General features: G+C 36.0%; 1 protein-coding gene across 5 annotated transcripts in view; it reads right to left on the bottom strand.

Annotated features, from left to right (window-relative positions):
* The window catches only part of MMP16 (matrix metallopeptidase 16), a 298,247-nt gene that overhangs the window by 39,358 nt on the left and 233,387 nt on the right, over positions 1-25,502 (bottom strand). For all 5 annotated transcript variants that reach the window (XM_047726509.1, XM_047726510.1, XM_047726506.1 and 2 more), the window contains one exon: positions 11,202-11,340. In XM_047726509.1, the coding sequence (XP_047582465.1) occupies positions 11,202-11,340 (139 nt within the window). The remainder of the gene's footprint in view (positions 1-11,201; positions 11,341-25,502) is intronic.

Genomic DNA, 25,502 nt, shown 5'->3' with positions numbered 1-25,502 from the left:
ACCCGCTAAGGTAATCCATTTAAGTGCTTTTGCACAACTATGAATACCATGCTGCTGGACCAGACACACCCTACTCCTCTTGTTTACTTCGTTTACCTCTAAAACTTGTGACCAACATATGACTCACATCCCTCCTTGTTTACCTACTAGACATATGGCTAATGTATAACCTTCTTCTTCTTTGTTTTCTTGTATCTAATAAATACTGGATTGAGGAGTTGTTCCAAGGCAACAGTCCTTCCAGCTGTGGTCCCCTGCTCCCATTCTCTTATAGCTGACTCGCTTGTGCCTCATTCTTCTCCCATGTGCCCTTGGGAAAGCCGCACTACATGAGACTCCTCTAACAGGCAGTCTTTGCTCTCGAGCTCTTTTTTGGTTTGCCAAGACACTGTCACATCTACAGCATAGTCCAAGGCTTTCCAGGCCAGTCTTGTCTTTTCTCTCTTTGCTTTTTAGAGGCTTACTTCTCTCCTCATAAGTTTATTTCAGTGTTTGCTTCCCAGGAAACTCAAACCTGACACAGTAAATAAAAGGATATGATAAAAGTTTTTGAAAATGAGAAAAAAATTAGACGCAAGATTTACTGATGGGAAAATACTGTAGTTTAAAATGTAATGTTATGGTGAGTGCTGTGAAGTGTGTAGACCTGGTGATTCACAGACCTGTACCCCTGGGGCTAATAATACATTATATGTTTATAAAAAAATAAAAAAATAAAAAATAAAAAAAATAAAATGTGAATAAAAACAGACATAGTAAAAACATGGAATTTTTGAATTGTTATAAATAAGTAGAGGCAAATGATCAAGGAAGATTTTCAAATACATGTTTGGTCCCTTGGTTTAGATGATTACTTCATGCCAATATATAATATAAACACTAATATTAAAATTAAAATATTAAAATTAAAATTAAAATAATATTAAAGTATAAACACTAATATAAAATTCATATAATTATATAAAATATAATTATAAAATTATAAATATTTATAATTCAAGAAAATAGCACAGTTCACATGTTATGAATCTATTTTTGTGTGTATCAAGGGCACTGAATGTAGATTCCTTAATCTAGTGTAGCTCTTTAGGAATAAATTTTCCATTACCTCCTATAGGGTAATAAGTAATCAGTGTATTCATTTATTTATAGTAAAAGATCTTTTAGGTTATCTATTGCACTATGTAAGCTACCTCAAATGAACTTCATTAGCACACCCTAAACCTGTCAGAGTGAAGATTTGCAAAAAGCAAAAGGAAATTGCTGATTTATAGGAGTATTTGAAATAAAAGTATAATGCAAGTTATATAAATAATTTTTAACCAGTTATTTTCTTTGCCACTTTCCAGTGTCACATATTTTAGACAACTCTTGTTTTTTTGATACACATCTTTTATTCTTCTTATTCCTAAACTTTATTACCCTGCTCTTTAACATCCTAGATATTTTGCTTCCAATTCCATAAATGATTTTTGCCTTTTGAAACGAAACTGTCAAACAGGATAAGTACTGCTTAAAGTTATTAAATGATAGAAACAATATAAATTTTGAGACCTTTTGACTACTTGACTTTGACTGTTACTGATTTTGACAACACTGGAAAGTTCATTTTAAAAATTATTTTCAGTTCTTGAGAGAATTGCTCCAACTCAATTTTCAATATTGATTTTTGATATTATTATCTCATAACCATTCAGCCTGAACATGGCTAGTAATTGAGAATATAAACATCTAGGTTGATTGTGCTTATAAAATGTTACTCTATTATATTTGATTTACCTGAGTGATGTTAAGATAGCTGACTAGCGAAAATTGTATGGCTTCTATACAGGCTTCACACTCAAATATAAGCAGCTAAACTGAGAGGAACCTTGATTAGTAAAGGGAGATATTATATACTTGCTTCTTAAAAACAATACACACACATATACATATGTGAGGCAGAATGAAAAAATTCCTTAAAATATTTATCCACTTAATTACACCTTTATTACACAAAAATTTGAAGGCTCTTAAAGGACAAATATATGGTAACATAGTACAACATAACTAAAAATTAGACAAAAAATAAGAGTAGGGAAATTAGAATAGAGTAAAAATAACATAGATAAGCAATATAAAATAAAAATGATGAAATTATTTCACGTGCAAGCATCAGCCTATATTTTATAGCCATTCCAATATAAAGACTTATTAGAAAATACATTTACAATCATTATACGCAGTAATTCTAAGATGAAATTGAAATTATGCTTTAAATATATTTTCAGCAAATAGATTATATTAAGATATAGTTAGTTTCTCATACTACTATTCTCAATGATACTAGAAATGTAGCCAAGAAGAGAGGCTGCTGGTAATGAGACATCTCTGCTATATGGGAACCCTCTGCTTAATTAACACAGAGCTCAAAAAGGGACTGAAACCAGCACAGTGTTAATTTGGATGCTCATAATTAACATGCTGTAGAATAATGCAGGAGTAAAATTTTACTACCCATAGTCACCAGTATATTAAATTTATGATATAGTTACTTAAACTATTCCAACATAAACCGATGTTCTTAGTAAAGCTGTTTTTTAGTAAAGCTGTACTGTCGTACCATTAACATGCAATAAATAGCACCTATTTCCGTATATACTATGATAAGTTTTCACATATGTATGTTTGTCAAAATATCAATATATCAAAATAACAAACATATGCATCACCCTGAAAGTTTTCTCATGCTCCTTTGTGTTCCCTCCTGCTCAATTCTCACCTGACTTCAGGCAACTTTCTGTCACTATACATCAGTTTGCATTTCCTAGAGTTTAATAGGAATACTCCTTTTTGTCTGAATTCTTCTACTGAGCATAATTACTTTGAGGTTATCCATGTGGTAGTGTAAATTAGTAATTCATCCTTTTTATTGCTAAGTAGCATTTAATTATATGGATATAATGATCCATTCACCAGTTTAGGATATTAGAATTAACTTCTGATTTGGGATGATTACAAATACATCTGTTTGGAATATTTCTGTAGACGTCTTTGGACAAATGTTCTCATTTGTCTTGGGAAAATACCTACGAGTGCAATGGCTGCATCATCCAGTAACTGTGTATTCAACTTTTAAAGGAATTGTCAACACTTCTCATGATCAGTGTTTTTAATTTTAGCCATTCTATTAAGTATGCAGTAGTATCTTTGTGTGTGTGTGTGTGTGTGTGTGTGTGTGTGTGTGGTATGTGTTGAGTGTTTTAAGATTTTATTTATTTGAGAGAAAGAGAGCGCACAAGTGGGGTTGGGGTAGGAAGAGGGAGATAATCCCAAGTAGACGCCACACGGAGTGAAGAGCTCCATGTGGGGCTCGATTTCACAACCCTGAGATCACGACCTGAGCCAAAACCAAGAGCCGGACCCTTAACTGACTGAGCCACCCAGGTGCTCCCTCATGGTGGTTTTAATTTACATTTCCCTAATGATTAATACTGGTAAGCATCTTTTTGTGTGGTTATTTACTATCCATATATCAACCCTGGTAAAGTTGCTGTTTAAATCCTTTGCTCATTTTTATTGAGTTGCTTCTTTTCTTTTTTGGTTTTGAGAATTCTTTATTTCTTCTGGATACAAACTCTTCATCATATATATGGTTTGCATATACCTAGTGTATGGCATATCTTTTTATTAAAAGTATCTTTGAAGAGCAGACAGTTTTAACTTTGATAAAGTTCAATTCATCAATTTTTTTATGGATTGTGATTCTGAAATCAAACATACCTACACCAAAGTCACATATACTTGCCTCTTATTTTTTTTTTTTCTAGTTGTTTTATAGTTAAAACTCCTACTTAGGTTAGGACCATTTAATTTCTGTATATGGTACAAAGTTTGGATTAGAATTTATTTATATTTGCATATGGATATCCCATGATTTCAGCATCATTTGTTGAAAAGATTATCTTTTCTCCACTGAATTTCCTTTGTACCTTTATCAGAATTATTTTTCCATCTTTTTTAGTCTTTCTGGCGTCTGTAGTCTGTTACGCTGATTTTTGTTAATCTTTACGACAATGCCACATTGTCTTCATTACTGAGCTTTAAAATAAGACTTAAAGTCAATTAGTGTTTTAGAAATGGTTTTGTTTATACTAGATCTTTTCCATTGCACACAAATTTTATAATCAGCATGATTAAATTACTACAAAAAGACTTGTGGGGATTTGATTGGTATTGCACTTAATGTACAGACAAATTTGGTGAGTGTTGTAATAATATTGAGTTTTCCAAACCATTAATAAGACATATTTGTTCATTTATTTGTCTTCTTTACTTCATTTAGCAAAATTTTGCGTTTTCAGTGTAGAGGTCATTCATGTACCTTTTGGACTGATCCCTAAGTTTTTAATATTTTTGATGCTACTGTAATTTTTTTAAATTTTCAATTCTTGACTATTCTTTGCTACTGTGTGATGGGAGACAATTCTCCATAAAGTCACTTGATTTTCAGCAATGACTGCCTTTGCTTTGGACTACATTTTGAAAGATATTTATATAGCAACAATCAGGTTACAGAGTGTGTCTCCTCCACAGCGAAGGAAAAAGATGTGCTTATTGTCCAGTATAATAAAGAAAACGTCTCCCTTTGGGGTAAAATCTAAACAAGCTGGGCACCTGGGTGGCTCATTAGGTTAAGCAGCTGCCTTCGGCTCAGGTCATGATCCCAGGGTCCTGAGATCGAGCCCCGCATTGGGCTCCCTGCTCCATGGGGAGCCTGCTTCTCTCTCTCCCTCTGCCTGATGCTCCACCTGCTTGTATTCTCTCTTTCTCTCTGTCAAATAAATAAATAACATCTTTAAAAAACATTAAACAAGCTTACTGCTCATTATGAAATATTTGGGTTCTCTAAGCTTGTGGTTCCTCTCCTGCAATGCAACTGATGACATGTACAGGATTCACCTGGACCTCTTCACATTACCCTTTGAGAATCAGGGGCTCAGGGGACTCATACAAATGCCTATACTTTAGCTACTGCCTCTGTCTCTGTCTTCTTCTCTGACTTGGAAATCGTGTGTTTCTGCCAACATCCATGAAAATGAGGCAGGCTAACATGTTAGCTTACAAACAGGGTAAAATCTCAGACCGTTCACGGTTTTTGAAAATATAGAGAAATACAATTACTTTTTGTATAATGGTCTTACATCCTGCAACCTTGCTAAATTCATTTGTTCATTAGAAATAATGCATTGACTGCATCTAATTTTCAACATGGACAGTCATATTATCTGTGAATATAGTTTTATTATATATCTTACCTCATTATGCTACATAAAATCTCCAGTACAATAATAAATAAAATTGATATGTGACATCTTATCTGTCCCCAAGCTTATGGAAGAGGTCCCATGCTGTGAATTTGACCTCATTGGGTGAATATTTTTGTATCCTTAGAAATATTCTTGAGCTTTGTCCTAGGACTGATACTTGGAAACAATTTGATTGCTTCAGTCTTTGAAGATTTTTTTTTTTTTTTTATTTAAAGATTTTATTTATTTATCTGACAGAGAGAAATCACAAGTAGGCAGAGAGGCAGGCAGAGAGAGAGGAGGAAGCAGGCTCCCTGCTGAGCAGAGAGCCCGACGTGGGGCTCGATCCCAGGACCCTGAGATCATGACCTGAGCCGAAGGCAGCGGCTTAACCCACTGAGCCACCCAGGCGCCCCTGAAGATTTTTTTTTTTTAAGGTAGGAGTAGAACATTCTAGATAATCACTCCCACTACTTAAGTAAGACCCTTTTCGGTGTTCTATCCAATGGCCATGGAGAGGTAGCAGGTAGAAATAAGTACTGTTACTGCTGTATGTCAGGAACAGTTCTATTTCATCCTATTAAGTGATTCTTATTCTCTACATCAGGAGTTTCCCTACATACATATGCTGACCAATTCCTCCTCCCATACTTTAGGGGATTCCTCTATTAATTTCTGTGTCTGCACTGTGTAGCTCTCTCCTCTGCATTGTTTTTTGTTCTGTGCACTGCAGCTACCTTGTTATCCCTTGACTCTCAGTTCTGTTCCTCTCAACTGAGACAGTCTTCTGAACACCACTTGGATTCTCCTATCTTCATCCATAGCCTGGAAAGTTTCCCAAAACAGGAAACTGGGACAATTTCCAGGCTCATTTCACTTTGTTTCCTGACTCTCAGGTTTACTACCCTTTGTTTCTTGCTGTCTGCTGTCATGAAAATCATGGTTTTATATACTTCTTCCAATTGTTGGTAGATGTAGGTGGGAGGATAAATTTGATCCCTATTATTACATCTTGGCTGGAAGTAGAGGATACATCAATATATTTTGATATACTATATTTTAACATACTGAAAAGCAGTAAGATTCTGTTAAGAATGTAGAACTGATCACAATTATAGAGGACAAGTTGCTTACGTTTTCATATTTTCATAATTTATGTATTGACTACTCCCACTCCATATGACATATATGTACACATATAACTTCACCTAAACTTCTAAAAATTGTATAAATTATACCAAAATATTAACTTTTAATCAGATCTGTGGCTTTCCATTTTTCTTAAGATATTTATAAAGATTGATTTGAATATAACGTGTTATGCCTATTTTTATATTACTAAGATAGTATTTAGACTTTATAATTGAACACTCATTTTTACTTATATTGAAATCCATACCTTCAGATTTTTAGGGAAGATGAAAATAAGGCTAATAGTGGGGCACCTGGGTGGCTTGGTGGGTTAAGCCTCTGCCTTCGGCTCAGGTCATGATCTCAGGGTCCTGGGATCGAGCCCCATATCGGGCTCTCTGCTCAGCGGGGAGCCCGCTTCCCACTCTCTCTCTGTCTGCCTCTCTGCCTACTTGTGATCTCTTTCTGTCAAATACATAAATAAAATCTTTTAAAAATAAAAAAAAAAGAAAATAAGGCTAATACTGAGTACATTTAGAAAATGCATAATTAAATAAGTTTATATCCCAACACGGACTTTAGTTCAACAGGATGAATAAAAGGCAAAGCTACTTAAGTACAAGTACTATTGCATAGTATAGATGAGAAGAAGAGAAGAAACATAAAGGAGAAGAAGGGAAAGACAAAGAGAAAGAAGTTGAAGGTAAATAAGGCCAAGCAAAAAGCAACCTAAAGAAGAGTAATGTTTAAGTCTGTTAGTAGCAAAGGTCCAGTATGGCCAGGACAGACTAACTTTGATAGAGCTGTGAATATGGATACAAATCAGAGCTGGAACTTTATTCTTTATTCATTCGGTAAATCTTTGTTTAGTGTTTACTATATTGCAGGTGTTATTTAAAACAGAAGGCAGCAAACTATGACCAATACCTATTTTGTATAGCCCATGATCTATCTATCAATAAATAAGTGAAATATATAGTTTTGAGATGGTATGTAGATAATTAGAATAGGAAGGGGAAATTGGTCTGCTAGAGATGTGGTTTAGACTCTTAATGGCCCATAGAGCAAACGAGAGGATAGTCTTAGGATGAGGAATGATTTGATTCCTCAGAAATGCTGTATTTTTGAGGTGAGAAAGGTCATAAATAGATGGTGGCAAGCTGAGATGGTCATTTTGATTGTGATTGTTGTGGTGGGGGTAGCAAAGGGAGTGGTATATAAAGTCCAGCGTTCTGAAGCTCTTAACTTTCCTGCCAGTGGTAAGGTGGATACTAAGGAAGGGGTGGTCTTATTGGGTTACCCAGCTTCTGGCTTCCTCTAGAAAAGCAAAGATATTTGGAACAGGGGATCTGCATATTCACGGCTGGGTTTGTACCATTTAATATAAACCATTATACAAGGGTTTACTCGAAAAAACTGTGGAGAGAAAAGTGGAGGAAGGAAGTACCACAGCCCGGTCCTTGGAATGACAAGAGTTCTAAGATCAGGCATTTCCTGATACTGGCAGTATATCAGAAGAGACCACTGACAAGCACAGCGTTCCAGAATTTGAATAAATCTGTGGCAAGAAACAAAGTTATTCTTATTGCTAGCATCATAACATAAGAAACACCATACAGAGTTAAATCATATTCACCCATATTGTTTTTATTAAAATATTTGTTAAGCACCTACTGTGCACTAGCACTGTTCTAAGAACTGAAAATACAGTAGTGTGCAAGAAAATATGGATAAATCTCATGAAATTTACATTTGAATGCTGTAGGTAACTTCAGATTTTCCCATGTGCTGTGCTGGAAGTTGTTTCCATGTGCAAGTTGGAAGGTACTATGTTAAAGATTTTATTTATTTATTTATTTGACAGACAGAGATCACAAGTAGGCAGAGAAGCAGGCAGAGAGAGAGGAGGAAGCAGGCTCCCTGCTGAGCTGAGAGCCTGATGTGGGGCTCGATCCCAGGACCCTGGGATCATGACCTGAGCCGAAAGCAGAGGCTTTAACCCACTGAGCCACCCAGGTGCCCCGGAAGGTACTACTTTAAAGAGGAGGGACAGAGGGACATTCTGAGGTGGTACCTTTTCCGCTGGCTGTTGAAAAATCAAAAGAAGCTTGCCCATTCCACGAGTGAATGGGTGAGAAGAAGCAAAATGAATAAAAGTAAGAAGTCCCTAAGGCAGTAAAGAGCTGTCAGAACACTGATTTATGACTATGGCAGTTTCTGCTCAGTCAGTTTTGTCAGAGAGCACTAAGGATCCTGTGGAGACAATGCCTCCTGGGATGGCCTTCAAGCTGAAAGCTATCTTGGGCTTATTCTTGTTTATTCTTCCTTTGTTTCTGTTGCTACTGTTCATAGGACCAACGAAGAGTGTAGGGGAGGGTAATTTCCTTCCAAATATCATGCCCCTAAGATTCAGAACCTTTACATGGTGTCCTTTCTTTGTCCACAGTGGTACATTGCATGTCCACTTCATTTATGTGCTTATTTTAGATAGCAGGAGGGCAATAAATTACCAATAACATACTAGTAATATCAGTAGCTGAGATTTACTGAAAACTTGTATGTGCCAAACACCTCACATGTAGTAATTTATTTAGTTCTCAAGCTAATCCTGAGATAGGGAGTAATACTAACCCCATTTTTCCAAATGGAGAAACTGAGACAAAGAGAATTAAATGATTTGCCTGGTACATACAGCTATTAAGTGTTCAAAACTGGCAGTATGATGGCAGAATCCTCATGTGCTTAAAACTAATGTACTATACCCCTTCTTTCCTCCAGAAACAATCTGTAAAGAGAAAATAAATCCCAGGTATACACTTTCATTTTATATGGATAGTTTGCATCTCACCTAAAATATTACAAGTGTTTCTTATACTCTACATTTTCATTATCCTCATCATTACTATAAATTCATTTAGTTTGAAGTTGGGAACAATTGCTTTTTTGAGGTGTTAAGATCCTCTTTTTCTTTCCTTCTACCTCCACGCCTGTTTAAACTTCTTTTCAGCTCTTTAGGCTCTTGGCTAATACATTCATTCAGTCAGTCACTCATTCAGTCAATCAATCAATTGATATGTTCTGCACTCTAGTTCTCCTCAGTTTCAGCTCAAATATTTTTGTTTGTTTCAAGTTTTTATTTAAATCCTAGTTAGTTAATATATGGTATAATATTGGTTTCAGGAGTAAAATTTAGTGATTCATCACTTACATGTAACACCCAGAGTTCATCACAAGTTCTTTCCTTAATGCCCATCACCCATTTAGCCCATTCCCTCCCTTCCTCCCTCCATCAAACCTCAGTTACAAGTCAATCCCTGGTTTAAGATATGGGAAATATGGGCGCCTGGGTGGCTCAGTGGTTAAAGCCTCTGCCTTCGGCTCAGGTCATGATCTCAGGGTCCTGGGATCGAGTCCCGCATCGGGCTCTCTGCTCAGCAGGGAGCCTGCCTCCTCCTGTCTCTCTCTGCCTGCCTCTCTGCCAACTTGTGATCTGTCTGTCAAATTAAAAAAAAAAAAATCTTAAAAAAAAAAAGATATTGGAAATATAACAGCATTTCCTCTCCCCCCCCTTCCCCTATATTTATGTTTTGTGTCTTAAATTTGTTTTTATATGATGGACTAATTTCACTTAGCATAATACACTCTAGTTACATCCACATCATTGCAAATGGCAAGATGTGGTCAGTATTTTTGTATCCTTAGGTAAATAACTTTGGGTAAATACCAATTGCTGGGTTGTAGGATAGTTCTATCTTATCTTTTCCTCACAATTCCATCAATCTTCCAACTCAGTCTCTTTCTTTTCCCTGCATTTCCCCCCACAGATTTATGACTTACTGTTTAGAAGCAAATTTTAAGGATGGAATACCAGGCATTTGACTAAGTTCACTTTTTTAAAAAAATGTATTTTATTTAATTATTAGAGAGAGAGAGAGTGAAAGCACAAGAAGGGGGAGGGACAGAAGGAAAGGGAGATGGAGAGGAAGACTCCCTGCTGAGAACTGAGCCCAACACAGGGCTCAATCCCAGGACTGTGAGAGCATGACCTTAGCTGAAGTCAGCCACTTAACAGACACCCAGATGCTCCAATAAGTTCATGTTACCACGTAATCTAACTTTTGCATGCCAGACAGTTAGTATTTGTGCAATTAAAACGTGTCACTTAGGTAAAGAACAACCAATAAATTTTACTGGGTGAAATTAATTGGGTGAATTTTTTTCCTACTCATGAATTTTCCTCACCTTTATGAGCAATTTCTTAGTTTACTGGAAACTAACAAACTTACTAAATCAAGTAAAGCTTGAGAGATTACACCATATATGAAAATAAGAAGTAATATAGGTTTCATTTTATAAAAAATAGCAAGTAACTCCAAATACTCTTAAAAAAAACCTCAAAAACCTTTAGTTAGTGGGAAAATGACTTTTTATTATCAATTCATTCATTCGTTCATTTCATTTCTTTTGGTATTTTAAGCCAAATCTAAAAAATTCTAAGAAATCACACCATGCCTTCTAAATTTGACTTATATATGAGAATGTTATATAAGAAAACATAAATTAGAGAGTTAAACATTATCACTGATTTTACTTCATTTGTATTTCTTTTTTTCCCTTTTCATTTATATTTCTAGTCAACATGTACAGTTCATTTCAGAAGCTCAATTAGCTATCTAACTTCACTGAACAGGTTTTACTTATTCATCTCTATGTGTGCTATAGAGTCCTGGACAAAATGGACAAAATGGACAAAATGACCAAGACATGGGAAAAATTCCTTACCTTTAAAGAAGACAAAATTCCCATCACTGTTTTCATAAACTGCATCGATACTAGGAGGCAAGCCCCGCCAGAAGTAAGTAATTTGCATGGGGTATCCATCCATCACCCTGTTGTTTCTCACTCGCCAAAACCACTGGTCCTGCAAACCAAGCAAAAGCATCTCTCAACAAACATGCAGGCCTCCATCGCATTTCCCTGTGCAATGGTGTAACCCTTCTAAAACTAAACTAGTGTCATTTTCACTCTCAAATCAAAAACATCAAAGAAACAGCTAATCAACTTGCTTACAGTGATGACAGTTGTTTTTGTAGCCAACTGTCCAATCTCTGATCCATACAATGTGATTAAAAGATAATGTAAAAATATTTAACTTCAACATTTTACATTATCTCCAGCGCTTTTAGATGGAAAAAACAGAAGTAGTACAGACAAGTCCCTGCCAGATTTGTGGATTAAGTCAGTATTCCTGAATAAGAGAGCAGCATATGGACATTTATACATTTACAGACACAAACTTAAAATGTTAGGGATGGAATAAAGAGGCCATCCCTCCTGCTATGCCCACATTACACCCACTGTCCCCTGTAATTGTAAGTAGTGTCCTCTTTCACCCTAATATATGTTTTGGTTTGGATGATAAACTATATGGTCACCCTAAATGAACAAAGTTATCTTGAAAAAAAATTATCAAAGTGATTCCAGTCTGCGTCAACTGCCTCCCCAATATGCTCTCACAGTATCTGGACTTCACTCAATCATAGCATCAGTTATTTTATGTAAAAAGTGTCTACTCTTATCTCAGTGAAAATATATGACTTGTCTCATAGCAAGTGCTTATAAATGTTGTTGAATTAATCATTAGCTTGCACACAGTATGTTTCTCCATAAATTCTTAGTAATGGCATGACATTCAATTATTTTCTATGGAAAATTTCAGAATGGAAACTATTCAAAGTGCTTTAATATTAGAAAAATAAGGTATATTTTGAAGTATACTCTTTCACTTCATTTCAAAATTTTCTATTTACAAACAACATTTCACTTGGAAAACATTTATTTGTACTACTTAGATAAGTATATTTCATGAAAATATTTCCAATTTCCCTTACTTAGATATTAACAAATGGTTTATTATAGGGCTTTCCCAATCTTTTGGCTTACAATAGTTTAACTGACTAGATTTTCTAGGATTTGTGAGTTATTCATATAGTCCTTCATACACACACACACATACAGTCAACTGGGGATTCTTGGATTTCAGGTGATATGATAAAAATGAACCTTTCTTCATCTAAACCAATCCAAATATAAAAATTTTCTTAGGAATCTTTGGGTAGTTGTACTTCATTCTAGTTACCTTGAGTTGTCTTCTCTACAAACTTTGTTATTTATAAAAAAAAGGAAGTAGCTTAATTAACACCTCTAAGTTTGTATCCTATTCTTGCTCTGTCCCTTAATAATGGTCATCCAGGTCAAGATACTAGTCATTGAGTTACTACAAACTAATAACTCACTTGTAGTATAAATACTGCCTTATTTTATTTTTATGTAGGCTCCATGCCCAGTGTGTAGCCCAGTGCAGGGCTTGAACTCAGAACCCTGAGATCAAGACCTGAGCTAAAATCAAGAGTTGGATACTTAATGGACCGAGCCACCCAGGCGACTCTAATTACTGTTTTAAGGATTTTCTGAAGACCTGGCACATAGTTGGCTGTTATTATTGTTGAAATTATATTGAAACTCGTTACCTTACTTTCCTTCACAATCCTGTTTACAGTTCTGCCGCTGTTCTTTGTTCTCTCTTCAGATTTCAGCCATATTATGGCTCTAGCCATGCATCTCTCTCTTACCAATATCTTCTTACGTTATTAACCTCTTCTTGATAATTTTTATGCTACCAGCTAACCTGAATTAATACATATCTTGATTCACATATAGTAGATACATTAAACTGATTTTAAAATACAGATTTATTCTGTGAAAAGATTGATCCAGGAAAATTACATGGGCATGAAGATTCAGGGCTTACTCCTATAGTATGTGAGAAGATGATATTCTGATTATTATTTTTTTAAATAGATTTATTTATTTATTTGGAGAGAGAGAGACACACACACACATGGCAGGGAGGGGCAGAGGAAGAGGGAGAGAGAAACCCAAGCAGACTCTGTATTGAGTGTGGAGCCCTAAATGGGACTCCAGGCCAGGACCCTGAGATAATGATGTGAGCCAAAACTGAGAGTCAGAGGCTTAACCAATGTGCCACCCACATGCCCCTCCACAAAAAATATTCTTTTTGTTTTTTTCTTTTTTAAGATTTTTATTTATTTATTTGATAGAGAGAGACACAGCTAGAGAAGGAACACAGCAGAGGGAGTGGGAGAGGGAGAAGCATGCCCCCCATGGAGCAGGGAGCCCCAAGTAGGGCTCGATTCCAGAACCCTGGGATCATGACCTGAGTTGAAGGCAGACGCTTAGCAACTAAGGCACCCGGCACCCCCACATAAAATATTCTTAAGTAACTGTAATGTATATCCAAAAATAATAAAAATGGCTAAATACCTACCGGACTCTGACAAAGAAATAACTGACCCATGATTATTAATGGAACAATGAAACTGAAAGCTCTCTGAACTGAAGGATTGGAAAAAAAAAAAAATCAGGGGAATAAAAAAGCCTGAACTATATTCCAATTTTTCTCAGAGAAGCACTTCACATTGTTCTGTCTACCCAGTACTGAGACAAGGCCAGTGGCTCTTTGGAACAGCCATATGCTGCTATGTGAAGATAGGAACACAACTTCAACTTGCCACTAATACAGGAAGAAACAGAAATTTTGCCTCAAGATAAGCCAATTTGCAAAAATTCAGAAAGTAATATGGAATAATAGGTGAAATCAGAACAATTTCTCATGGACAGCAGCCTTGGCAGAGTGATATAAACTGTCGATATTCAGGTTGTGCTTCTATTCAACTTATCTACACCTTCTCAGAGTGGTAGAAAGCAACGGTACAAATAAGTTAGCAAGCACTCTCTCACAGAGGATGTAAACATATCATAGTCACTATAGAGTGCCATTTCAGAAATTGAGCTTGTGAACGATTCGTAGAGAGAGGATATTTAAAATGTTATTTAAGTCTCTATGCAAATTTTCCTTCTAAGTGAAACCTCCTCTGACCGCACAATCTAAAATTGAATTCCCTCACTCCGCCCACCCACATGTGCTTTCACTCTCCCTCTCCCTTGCTTTATTTCCCTTCACCATGTTGATCACTGTTTAACACAGTACATGTTTTGTTTATTGTTCATTCTCTCTCCACTAGAATGTAAGCTCCATGATGGCAAAGTTATGTTGGTTCATTTGTGGCTCCCCATTTCCAGAAAAATATCTTGCACATGGTAGAAGCTTACTAAATATTTCTTAAAAGCAAACGCATTTAAGGAGGAAAGGACAAAGTAAAGGTTAAGTTATCCTTTCAGAAGTCAAAAGCTATGCAGATGTCACAAGAGTACACAAGTTCCACTTGAAAAGGAAGACATTTAGTATATATTCCGTAATTTAGAAAGGTATGATATATTCAAGGTCTTTGAAACATGCAGGGGGAAAAAAAAGAATTGTTTCACCCTTCCATACACTGTAGCTTTTGTTTTGGCCTTCAGTATAAAGGGAAAGAAAGAAGAATCTGAGCTCTAAATCTGTTGTTTCTATCTTGCCACTGGCCTTTTTTTGGCTACAGCCCTTATAAAAGGGAGTGGAAGGGGTGGAAGCATACCCTAAAAATAATCAAAACTAGCACATTTGCAAAATCAACTCATGAAAAAAACAGTGCTTAAAAATTACCAAAGAGGAGTTCCTACTTAAAGACCAATATTTCACTTTAGATAAAAGTTTACACAGATTTGTCTTTCCATGTAGCATGGGACCCAGGCAGACCACTTTGTTCGCAAAGATAAATACACAGAGTATGGCAGGGTGTACACCATGAGGCAATAAGGAGAAATTTAGTTTGCTTTTTTTTTATTCCCTTTAAAATTCTGTATTAATACAGGCATATTGTTTGCTGACAACTCTAGAGAAAAAGTATCCTCCTGCTATCTGAATATGAAGATCGGTTATTGATCTACTCTCGGGAAAGGGTGCTATTTTCAGACCTCTTTTTAGAAGCCAATTAGTAAACCTGATCTACTTTGGCTTCTCTTCTAATCTATAGATTCATTATTTAACCGAAAACTTGATGTAAATCTGTGAATACCTCACATGTCTACACGAACATTTCCAGAAAGCATCAGTTGCTCTCTCAGCCCTCGCCTGCCATGCCACTCTGGGCTTCCTCCAGTCTTCCCCACCTCTGAAATAGCATCTCAAAACTCTTGATTCCTTGCCATCATCACTGTCACCATCCTACTCCGAGCTGCCACTGTATTCATGGAGATGACTGCAATGCCAACTCGAAGCTACCAATTTGCCTCCTACTGCATCTAAAATGGAATTCAGACTCCGTCCCTGTCTCCAGCCCCTGCACCAATTGCAGGTCCCTTTTGTGCTCATGACACTCTACCTGCATTGGCATCCTTTCAGTTTCTGATAGAGTAAAGCTCTTTTCTTCCTTAAGACTTCTATACCATTTGCTCTACTTTGAATGTTCTTTCCCTTCCTCACACCATTCATCCAATTAACTGTGAATCACCTATGCATTCTAGCTGAAATTTCCTTTCCAAAGAAAGGCCTTACCTGACCCATGACTGAAATTAGGTGACACTGTTTATACTGTTCCATAGTAGTCTAATTTCACTTTACAGCACTTATACCATCTGTTCCCATACTACCATTTTTTTTTAAATAAAAGATTTTATTTATTTATTTGACAGACAGAGATCACAAGTAGGCAGAGAGGTAGGCAGAGAGAGAGAGAGGAAGGGAAGCAGGCTCCCTTCCAAGCAGAGAGCCTGATGGAGGGCTCGATCCCAGGACCCTAAGATCATGACCTGAGCTGAAGGCAGAGGCTTTAACCCACTGAGCCACCCAGGTACCCCTATATTACCATTTTTAAAGTGACACAGTCTTCCCCCTGCTCCACTGTGCTATATGCCCAAAGAAGTAGGGACAGTATATTTCATCACCATTGAATTATCAGCTTTGGGAACTTTGTCTGGCATATTGTGGAGACCTACATGCTTAATAAACAAATTTTTCTATTTTTTCATCAAACCACCATAGGATGACATTGTTCAAACCAAGGTAACTGCTTAATATGAGTATCAGACTATTTACTAAAATGACATTCTTATCAAGGAAACTCACTAGCTATGGGGAAAAATATAGAAAAGTTTTGTCTGTAAATACAGATTTCTTTACAGGCAATCATGTACTGTTTCTGGGGATGTATGATGTGGCCAAGAGAGTGTCTGGGAAATATGATGTTCAAAATTAATGTAGATCCTGTTTAAAAAAAAAAATCAGGGATGTAGTAATAGTGAATGAAAAAGTCATGGCAATAATAAGGGAAAAAGCTATTCGCACGAATGCTTAAAGGGGAGAGAAAAAAATAGTGGCCTTCTGATCTGTATTTCCTTCTACTTCTTCTCAAAGCCAAAGGACACCTGTGACAGACCCAGCTGAGTGCTCGCCACCCCGGGGCCACCCTTGCTAGCCAGACTTATCAGGTGGCCTCACAGAACTGGAGTCTGGGAGGCCACAGTGCATATGTCATTATGTACATCTGAGCAAGAAGAAGGAAACAGCAATGAGTTCTGAGCCTTGGACAAACACCTGCATTTTACCATCCCAGGCCACAGTTTGAAGGGGCCGGCAGAATGAAGGAAAAATTGAGGTAAGACGATTGATGGCCATACTGGAGTTACAGAAAGAAAAAGTCTATCTTGGTACAGCTGCTATTGACTAGTTAACACTTTCCCCATTCAACTGATTCATTGCCTTAGATAGACTTCAAAGCACAGAGTAAAAGAAAAAGTAAATGATTAGAATTTCTTATAAAATTTAATATTGAAACAATGTTTAATAATGGCATACGCTTGACCAACCTCATACATACTTACTGAACCTATTGGCATAAAAATTGATAAATACCAATTATTAGGTTAACTTATTCATTGTTAGCAGTATACAGTACTAAAAATCAGCCCATAAATTAGCTGTTTTCTATATTGAACTACAGATTCACATTACACCTATAAGAAATAACAGATTCCTTATATACTCTTTCTTAACCTTCCCCGATGATAACTCTTAACATAATTATAGTACAATATCAAAACTAGGAAACTCAGATTGTTACAAACCATCACACTATTACAATTTCACATGCACTAGTGTGTATATGTATGTATTTATGGTAAATTTAACCTGGAAAGTGTATCTTTACAACACAGAGATACGGTAGTTGCCACCTTAAATAAGCGCTCAACATTGTATCAGTCATGATGGCAACCTTGGTATTATATGTAATGCAAGAAAGAATAGCTAAGCATTAAAGGCCACAGAATCATTCATGAAGTACAAACAGGTAGAAGCCAAACGTGTTTAAATTAGAATCTAATTGAGCCTTTACACCTAACTTCTTTCTTATAGGAAGAAAGGGTTAAGTTAATGACACTGAAAGGAAACAAACAAATACATTCCAGCATGTGGCATAGTTTATAAGACAACTGACCTGGTCTCAACAAGAAAACAGTAACAACAAAAGCCATGGGGAAAAAGCTGGGAAGAATTGTCATTTAAAATATCTACATAGATTTAACAACCAAATTCAGTGCACAGGTAGTCCTGGATCTGGTATTTAGAGATGAGGTCTTCTGTTATCAACAACTTTCTTTCAAATGTTTTACCAAAAACTTGGGCATGCATGTTGCATTGCTCTCTCTCTCTCTCTCACAGGCAAGCACTTAAAGTTGTTAAATTATTCTTCCAACTTTTCTGTATTTTTGAAATTTTTTATAAGTTTAAAATATATACTCAGTTTATAAAAAAAACGGAAAATACAAAGGCAATTCCCTTATGATAAAATATTATGATATTATATCTAAGTATTTGCAATGGTTGTATAGTATTCAGGCTAGCAAATGTAAGATTATTAAGCCTCCATTTGAGCCATTTATTTTCATTTTTATTTTTTAAGAGTTATTTATTGATTTGAGAGATGGGGGGATGAGCAGAGAGAGAATCTTCAAGTAGACTCCCCATTGAGCACAGAGCTAGGCTCTGGCTGGATCCCACAATCCATGCAATCGTAACCTGAGCAGAAACCAAGAGTTGGAGCCTTAACTGACTAAGCTATGCAGGCACTCCCATTTTAGCCATTTAAATTTGTTACTGTAAATAATGCTACAACCAACATCTTTAGGCTTTAAAAAAGAAACAAAACTATGTCCTGCCATTTAATTAAGTGTAATTCATGCTCCATTCAACAGTAACGTGTGAACTGAAAAGAAAAAAATCACACCTTATAAAACTTTACAAATATATTATAAATGCACTAATTTGATTTCACACTATTGTATTCAAATTTACTGCCTGTACCAAGAATTATAAAGGGTATTGTAGTATTTAAAGAAAGGGAACAAGGCCATTTACATTTAATTAGCTATATTTAGCTAATTAGCTATATTTCTTTTTCAACACTGGGAAGAAAAAGTAAATTTATAACTTGGAGGAAAAAAAAATTCTAAGGAATGCTTAATAGATGTATCTGGCAAAGACAATGCCATTCTGGGAAGCTTTCATTATCTTATCACAAGAGCTGACACAAACTGGGTTTTGTTATATAAACCTTAGAAGAAAACCTGTTCAAAGCAACCACTAAAATATACTTTCTTACTAAGACAGTATGAATTTCTGCAATGATTTTGCAGGCACAGTTTTCAGAGATTAACCAGATGTAGGGCACCTGGGTGGCTGAGTTGGTTAAGCGTCTGCCTTCGACTCAAGTCATGATCCCAGGGTCCTGGGATCTTATCCCGCATTGGGCTCCCGGCTTGTCAGGAAGCCTGCTTTTCCTTCTGCCTCTGCCTGCTTCTCTGACTACTTGGGCTCTCTGTCTGTCAAATAAATAAATAAAATCTTAAAACAAACAAACAAACAAACAAACAAAAAAGATTAACCAGATGTAGTTCTGGGAGAAGTAATGCTGCAGAGCATCACAATAGGTCTGAAGGGAAGCAGAATATGCCATCCCCAAAATGTGCCACTTTGGCATGTGGATATTTTGGGCGGAAGGCAATCAAAACCCAGCAGTTTCAAGAAAAAATTTTGCTTCTCCCTGACCTACCTAAAAACATTTAGATAGGTGGCCTGGTGCAGAAAGAGAGCCATTACCGGAGATAACTTTTTATCGGAACAACCAGTATGTATGGCACGGCAAATACCTAATTACCCAACATCTGCTTTTCTTATGTCCTGTGAATTATCCTCTTCCCCTTCGAAGCCCCAGGCTCCTTTCCCATTCCTTAGCACATGACGGCATATAAACCTCAATTGTCTGGCTTACGTTTGCGTCTTCTATTTTTATTGGGCTCCATAGATACAGAATTAAATTTACTTTTCTTCTGTTAATCTGTTTTATGTCAATTTAATTATTAGATCAGCCAAAGAACCTACAAGGAAAAAAGGAAAATTCCTCCATCTCTATGGGTCAAATCACTTTGCATAGTGTCTACATTTTTGAAAAATGTTCAAAACACAGATTCATGATAATAGGGGAAGGAAGTAACATAGTAACAGGTGACTCTATATCATTTCATAATGCACAATTCTGGAATATTCCTTAATGTCTGACTATTTTCAAGGAAGAATGAAATGTAAATTATTCTAATAAATAAAATATATTTGTGTTTCAAAGGAAGGGAGATATGGCCTTTACAGAATATTTTATTTACTACTTATGCTAAATATACACAGTGACTTTTAAAGTCTCCAAATGTTAAAAAAAAAATCCATTTTTGATTTAGATTGAAAAATCTGGACACCAAAATGTTGAGTGATGTGTCAGATGTGGATCACTTTCTTGTTAATTAGCATTTATTTAGTCCTGACATAAAGAATACTAATTTTTGAAACTTAAAAATTCATAATTATTCATGCATAACACATAATAACATAAATATTTATGGTTTTTAATTCATTTATATATGTGAATAATGAATGGTGAAGAAGTGTTGCTTAGGTCCTAGAACAGAAAGATCCGAGGAGAAAGAGAAAAATCAATGTGTGTATGTTGACCCTGTTTTCTTTTTACATCCTTACTTTTTTTCTTGTTTGTTCTTGCATCCACTCTTGTTCAGAAATCACTTTGTGATGGTTATGATGCTGGAAAGAACAGTGGAGTAAAAAATGCTTCATCAGCGCACTGCACTTAAGGTAAGGAGCCTCAAATTCCAGATATAATTACACCACACAGTACTATGACATTTTGCTTCCCCCCCCCTTCTTTGGGATCTGAGAATCATGAATACTGGCAGAGAGATTAAATTTCAATTCACATATCATATAATTAAGTGTTGAGAAATATAAAAGGTTTCATTCCTCCCACTACACTAGCAGTTCTGGATTCCAAAAATATGAACTCTTTAATAGTGTACATTCAATCGAGAGAGGAGCAGAGGCAAACAACTAATTTCAAAAGACTGTGTGAAATGCTGTTATCGCTGCCTCTCTAAAATGGGAACTACCATTTAGTGAATATAATGAGCCGAAAAACAGCTGTGTCATTAGCACACCTATCAAGAATTACCATCACTTTATTTTTGACCTGAAGAAAGATGCTTCATTTACAATAAAACCTATGTTCCTGCTGAATAAAGTACATGGCAATTTTTACTCAAGGTACATAGGGCAGTGTATTCAATTTAGTTTTTAACCACCCAATCTAGACTTTCCTCAGTCATTTTGCGGTCAACTCATCAGGTTTTATTTTCTTCATAATACCTATTGTTCTATGAAATCATCTTGTTTATTTGCTCACCTGTCTGTCATCAGAGTATGCACCTTATCTATCTTATTCAAACCCTGTACTCCTCAGCCCTGCCACAATGGCCCGCACTAGGTATTGAGTAAGTGTTCAAAGAGAAAATCAGACAGTGAAAAGGAGAAGACAGAACCAATCTTTTCCTTGGCCCGGATGCAGAGGGACTGGTTTAGTCAATATTTAACTTAAGCTGTCGCACAGAAAGGCTTTCTCAGACCCTCTTTATTGCCCCTGTAAACACCAAACATCTACCAGCATACTTAGACCACCGTATGGAAATGGTCCATTTGCCAGCTTGTTTCTCTATGTTACCCTCTTTCCCATGAGCACCATTATCATTCTTTGCTTCCCACCCCCCACCAACCCCACCTGTTTTTTAAAGACTCAATTCAGGCTTCACTACCTCTAGGGATATTTACTTAAAATGAAGACTCTATTCTCCAAGGATTCTTATTGCCCTTTAGGTAATCTTTCCATTTATTCCCATTGCAACTTGTAGAGTGGTTGGAGGTGGTCACAATGCTAGCACATGATCATGCCATGGAGGGCAGAAAAGAGATGCTTCATAGGAAAAGTCAAAGGTTGAGTTAGTGCTATAGATTATTATTATTATTATTATTATTATTATTTTGGCTTCTTCTTCGATCACAAAAGGAAACTCACTGAACTCAAAGAAGTGGATAGTACAGGCAATCAGAAATAAGAATAACACACTGAACAGAAGTAAAGAGTCATCAAAGGACTCCACTTAAAAGCTGAGCAAGTGCAGAGGCTTGGGCTGTGAGTGGGGAGGGTACGGGAGGAAGACAGGAGATGGCCCAGGAGGGAAATGTGCCAGGGGGAAACTTTTTTTTTTTTCCTTTCCAAGGGACACAAAGTGAGTTGTCAACAAATTATATGTTAAAGGCCTATGTTGAATTAGAGGTTTGCTCCTAAGAGATAAGAGTACATTGGGCAGAGAATTCCCAAGAAATTACAGAGCAAAAAACCCTGAAAGATTCCTAAGTGACTTTGTTTCAGGGTTCAGGAGCAGTTGTTGCCATAACAGGAGAGACTAATCCTCATTACCATTGCCTAATTGCTTTATGCTAATATGGTCTTGAAAACATTCCTTCTGTTGCCAATGTTTTGCTGTGGTGTATTTACTAAAAAACGAGTTCAAAAGGTTACTGCCCTTGCTTAAACCCAAAGAAAATTGTCAACAAACTCCATGTAATAAAAGAGTGACTGAGTTCTCTGGCAGATCTGAAGAAGTCAGATTATTACCATTAACAAATGGAAAGCACTTGTGCTATTGTTTCATTTCTAGCAACTGAAACAAACATGAATAAGCACTATTTGCTTAGTTTTGGTGGGGGAAGAGAAATTTCTCCAAAATAAAAATAAATAAATAAACTTTCCTAATCATTCAGTTAAATAATAGAGCCCCAGACAACTATTGATGGCCAAATAACTTTTGAGAACTATTCTAAGCAATAAGGAATCTAATGACAGAATATTAAACACAGTATATATAGGATTTGATGTTTTGACAAAGTATAGTTCAACATGGTAATATTTTTGCATAAAAGAGATAGAATGTCTCTTTTCACTTGGCTGTAAGATTCATAATTTGAGAGGAATTTCAGAACCTTCTGAAGGTAAAGAAGGAGGTGTTGACTAGGCTTTCATAGGAAACTTTTAGGCGTAGTGTAGAAAAGGAAGTTAATGCACCAAAGGAGAGTACATCATACCAAAGGAGAGTACAAAATAATCTATGCCCCATCAGGCTGAGGGTGCTGATGGGCAGGAGGGGACATATCTTTTTGGGAGAAGAGGAATGGAGGTTTGAAACCTGAAGTTTAAGTGGCAGGTGATGGAGATGGATACTCTCAGAGGGGTGGAGTGGAAACTAAGGAAAGAGAGGCAATTCTAGAATCAACTGCACAGAATACACTATGAAATGATGAAAAGATAGCAGCTTGATGGGGCATCCAATGCCAGGTCAATAAAATAGAATATATAAGAAAATGGATATAGAAATGAAGGACTAAAATTAGGAGGAAAGTAAGTAAAAAGAAATGAGAACTATTGATGAGGGAACAGAAGGCAAGCAGAAGCTGACACTCTGCAACTCCCCCCCCCCTCCCCCCGCACTCCTGGGTGGCACAGGTGTAATACCTTCCCTGCATCTCCCAACTATCTTAATGTTAATATGTTGCTAGAGGGGGAAAACAACCTTAACCTGACAATGCCAAGGTCTCTGGTATCTTGTAGGTCCTCTTTAGCATATGAAAATCCTTTTGAAACTTCCCTTGTCCTTACCTCCCCCAACCCCACAGTATAGAATCAGCTACTCTTCACAACCCCGGTGCAGTCACTCTTTCTGCCCACAGGTCCTGTCCCCGGGCTTTAATAAACCACCATTTTGCACCAGAGATGTCTCAAGAATTCTTTCTTGGTCACCGGCTCTGGACCTTACCCCAACAAACCTTACTTATATTCTAAAACTTCATTATTATGGGGGCGCCTGGGTGGATCAGAGGGTTAAGCATCTGCCTTCTGCTCAGGTCCTGATCTCAGGGTCCTGGGATGGAGCCCTGCATTGTCCCGGTATCCCTGCTCAGCAGGGAATCTCCTTCTCCCTCTCATTCTCCCTCCCTGCTCTCTTTCTCTCTCTCAAATAAGTCTCTTAATTTTTTTAAAATTTTTTTATTTTAAAGAAATGAGAATTAGAAGTGTCTGACAGAGATTGTGCTCTACCTGGAAGGGTCAGAAAAGAAAGCCTTAGGGATTTTTGGAGGGCAGCACATTGGCAGTGCCTGGAGAAAAGAAGGAATTTGAATTAGGTAAAGTAGTAAACACTAAAAAATGAAACACATTCCTGAGAGAGGATATCAAGTGAACAAATCAATATTGCAGAAAATAATAAGCAAATTAGGTGTTAAAGAGTAATAAAAACAAGTGTTAAAAAAGATGAGTTTATGTAAAATATTTAAGTCTGTGGAAAAATTCCTCCCTGCTCAATATAGCATGTATTTCAAATGATCATTTTTGATATGCCCATTTCAAACTTGTCTATTGGGGGAGATAGATGAAAGTTTCAGTATAATTGAAACTATGTAACCCTGCTTGCATCTCTTCAAGAGGATTCAAATTCACATGGAAGTGAAGAGAAGAAACCCGATTATTTACTTGAGCAATTTAATTTTTTTTCTGTCTTCTGCTTATATATGAAGACCAAAATAAATTCGTATTTATCTTTTTTTGGAGAGCTTTTCAACTTTTCTTGATATTTATTGTATAGTTAAAATAGAATTTGCAATTGTAATTCATTTTACAAACATAATGAATATAGATGAATCTCACTTTATGTCACATATCTATTCCTGAAAATTTGGTTATTGGTTATTATATGGAGAAAGTACTATTTTAAATGAACTAAAAGGGTTAATAGTTAAATGAATGTTAAAAAATGAATCATATTACTCTAAGTTCATATTCTATATAAAATGAAATAAAAACAATATAAAAAACATTGTTATGATGTAATGTTTCTGAATGTTAGATATTTGTGGCTCAGATTTTTTTTGTATCTGGCAACATTTAGACCATTATTTTCTGAAAAGAAAATAATGAGTTATCTCCTGCATAAAGTGAGTGAGTTGGTGACATATGGTCCAGCTCACCTATCTTTTAGTGCTTAAGTTCATTAACAAAAATTATCAGTCATTTGACAATTAAAAACATTACCAGTGTATTACTGATAATAATAAAAAATGTGTCCTACAATATATTTTTATGAACTTTACAAAATATGCATTGCTGCTTTCAATTCCAAAGCCAAAGTTGAAGATGAGGGGAAAAAAAAAAATGGCCTTGGGTAATATGGTAATTATTACTAGCTTTGGTGGTTCAAATAGGTCTCATATGATACAGTTTATACAAAATTAATGTGACTACCAATAGCCATTCTCAAACATGTATATATATTGAGTTCAATCTGCCAAACAAGAATAACGATCTATATTATCTCTGGAAAATCTTGGAAATCTTTCTTTCTCTTTTCTATTAACCTTCTTAAATGCATTTCCACCTGTAATAACTTCATTCATTACTACTTTGATAGCTGATTTCTGCAGGTTTTTTTTTTTTTTAAGATTAGTAACAAGCAATCATAAGTAAATAAAATAGTCATTGCTATGATAAAAAATGAGATATTTTCTACTGTTAATGACCAACAAATAATACAGATTATCTATTGCTTTGCAATATTTTTATGCTATCATTCATTCATTCTTTCTCTCTCTCTCTCTCTCTTTTTTTTTTTTTTTTTTTGGTA

The sequence above is a fragment of the Lutra lutra genome, chromosome 4 (genome assembly GCF_902655055.1).
Source record: "Lutra lutra chromosome 4, mLutLut1.2, whole genome shotgun sequence".
In the NCBI taxonomy this organism is placed as follows: domain Eukaryota; kingdom Metazoa; phylum Chordata; class Mammalia; order Carnivora; family Mustelidae; genus Lutra; species Lutra lutra.
The sequence above is the reverse complement of the archived record's forward strand: the minus strand, read 5'-3'. Positions and strand labels throughout refer to the sequence as shown.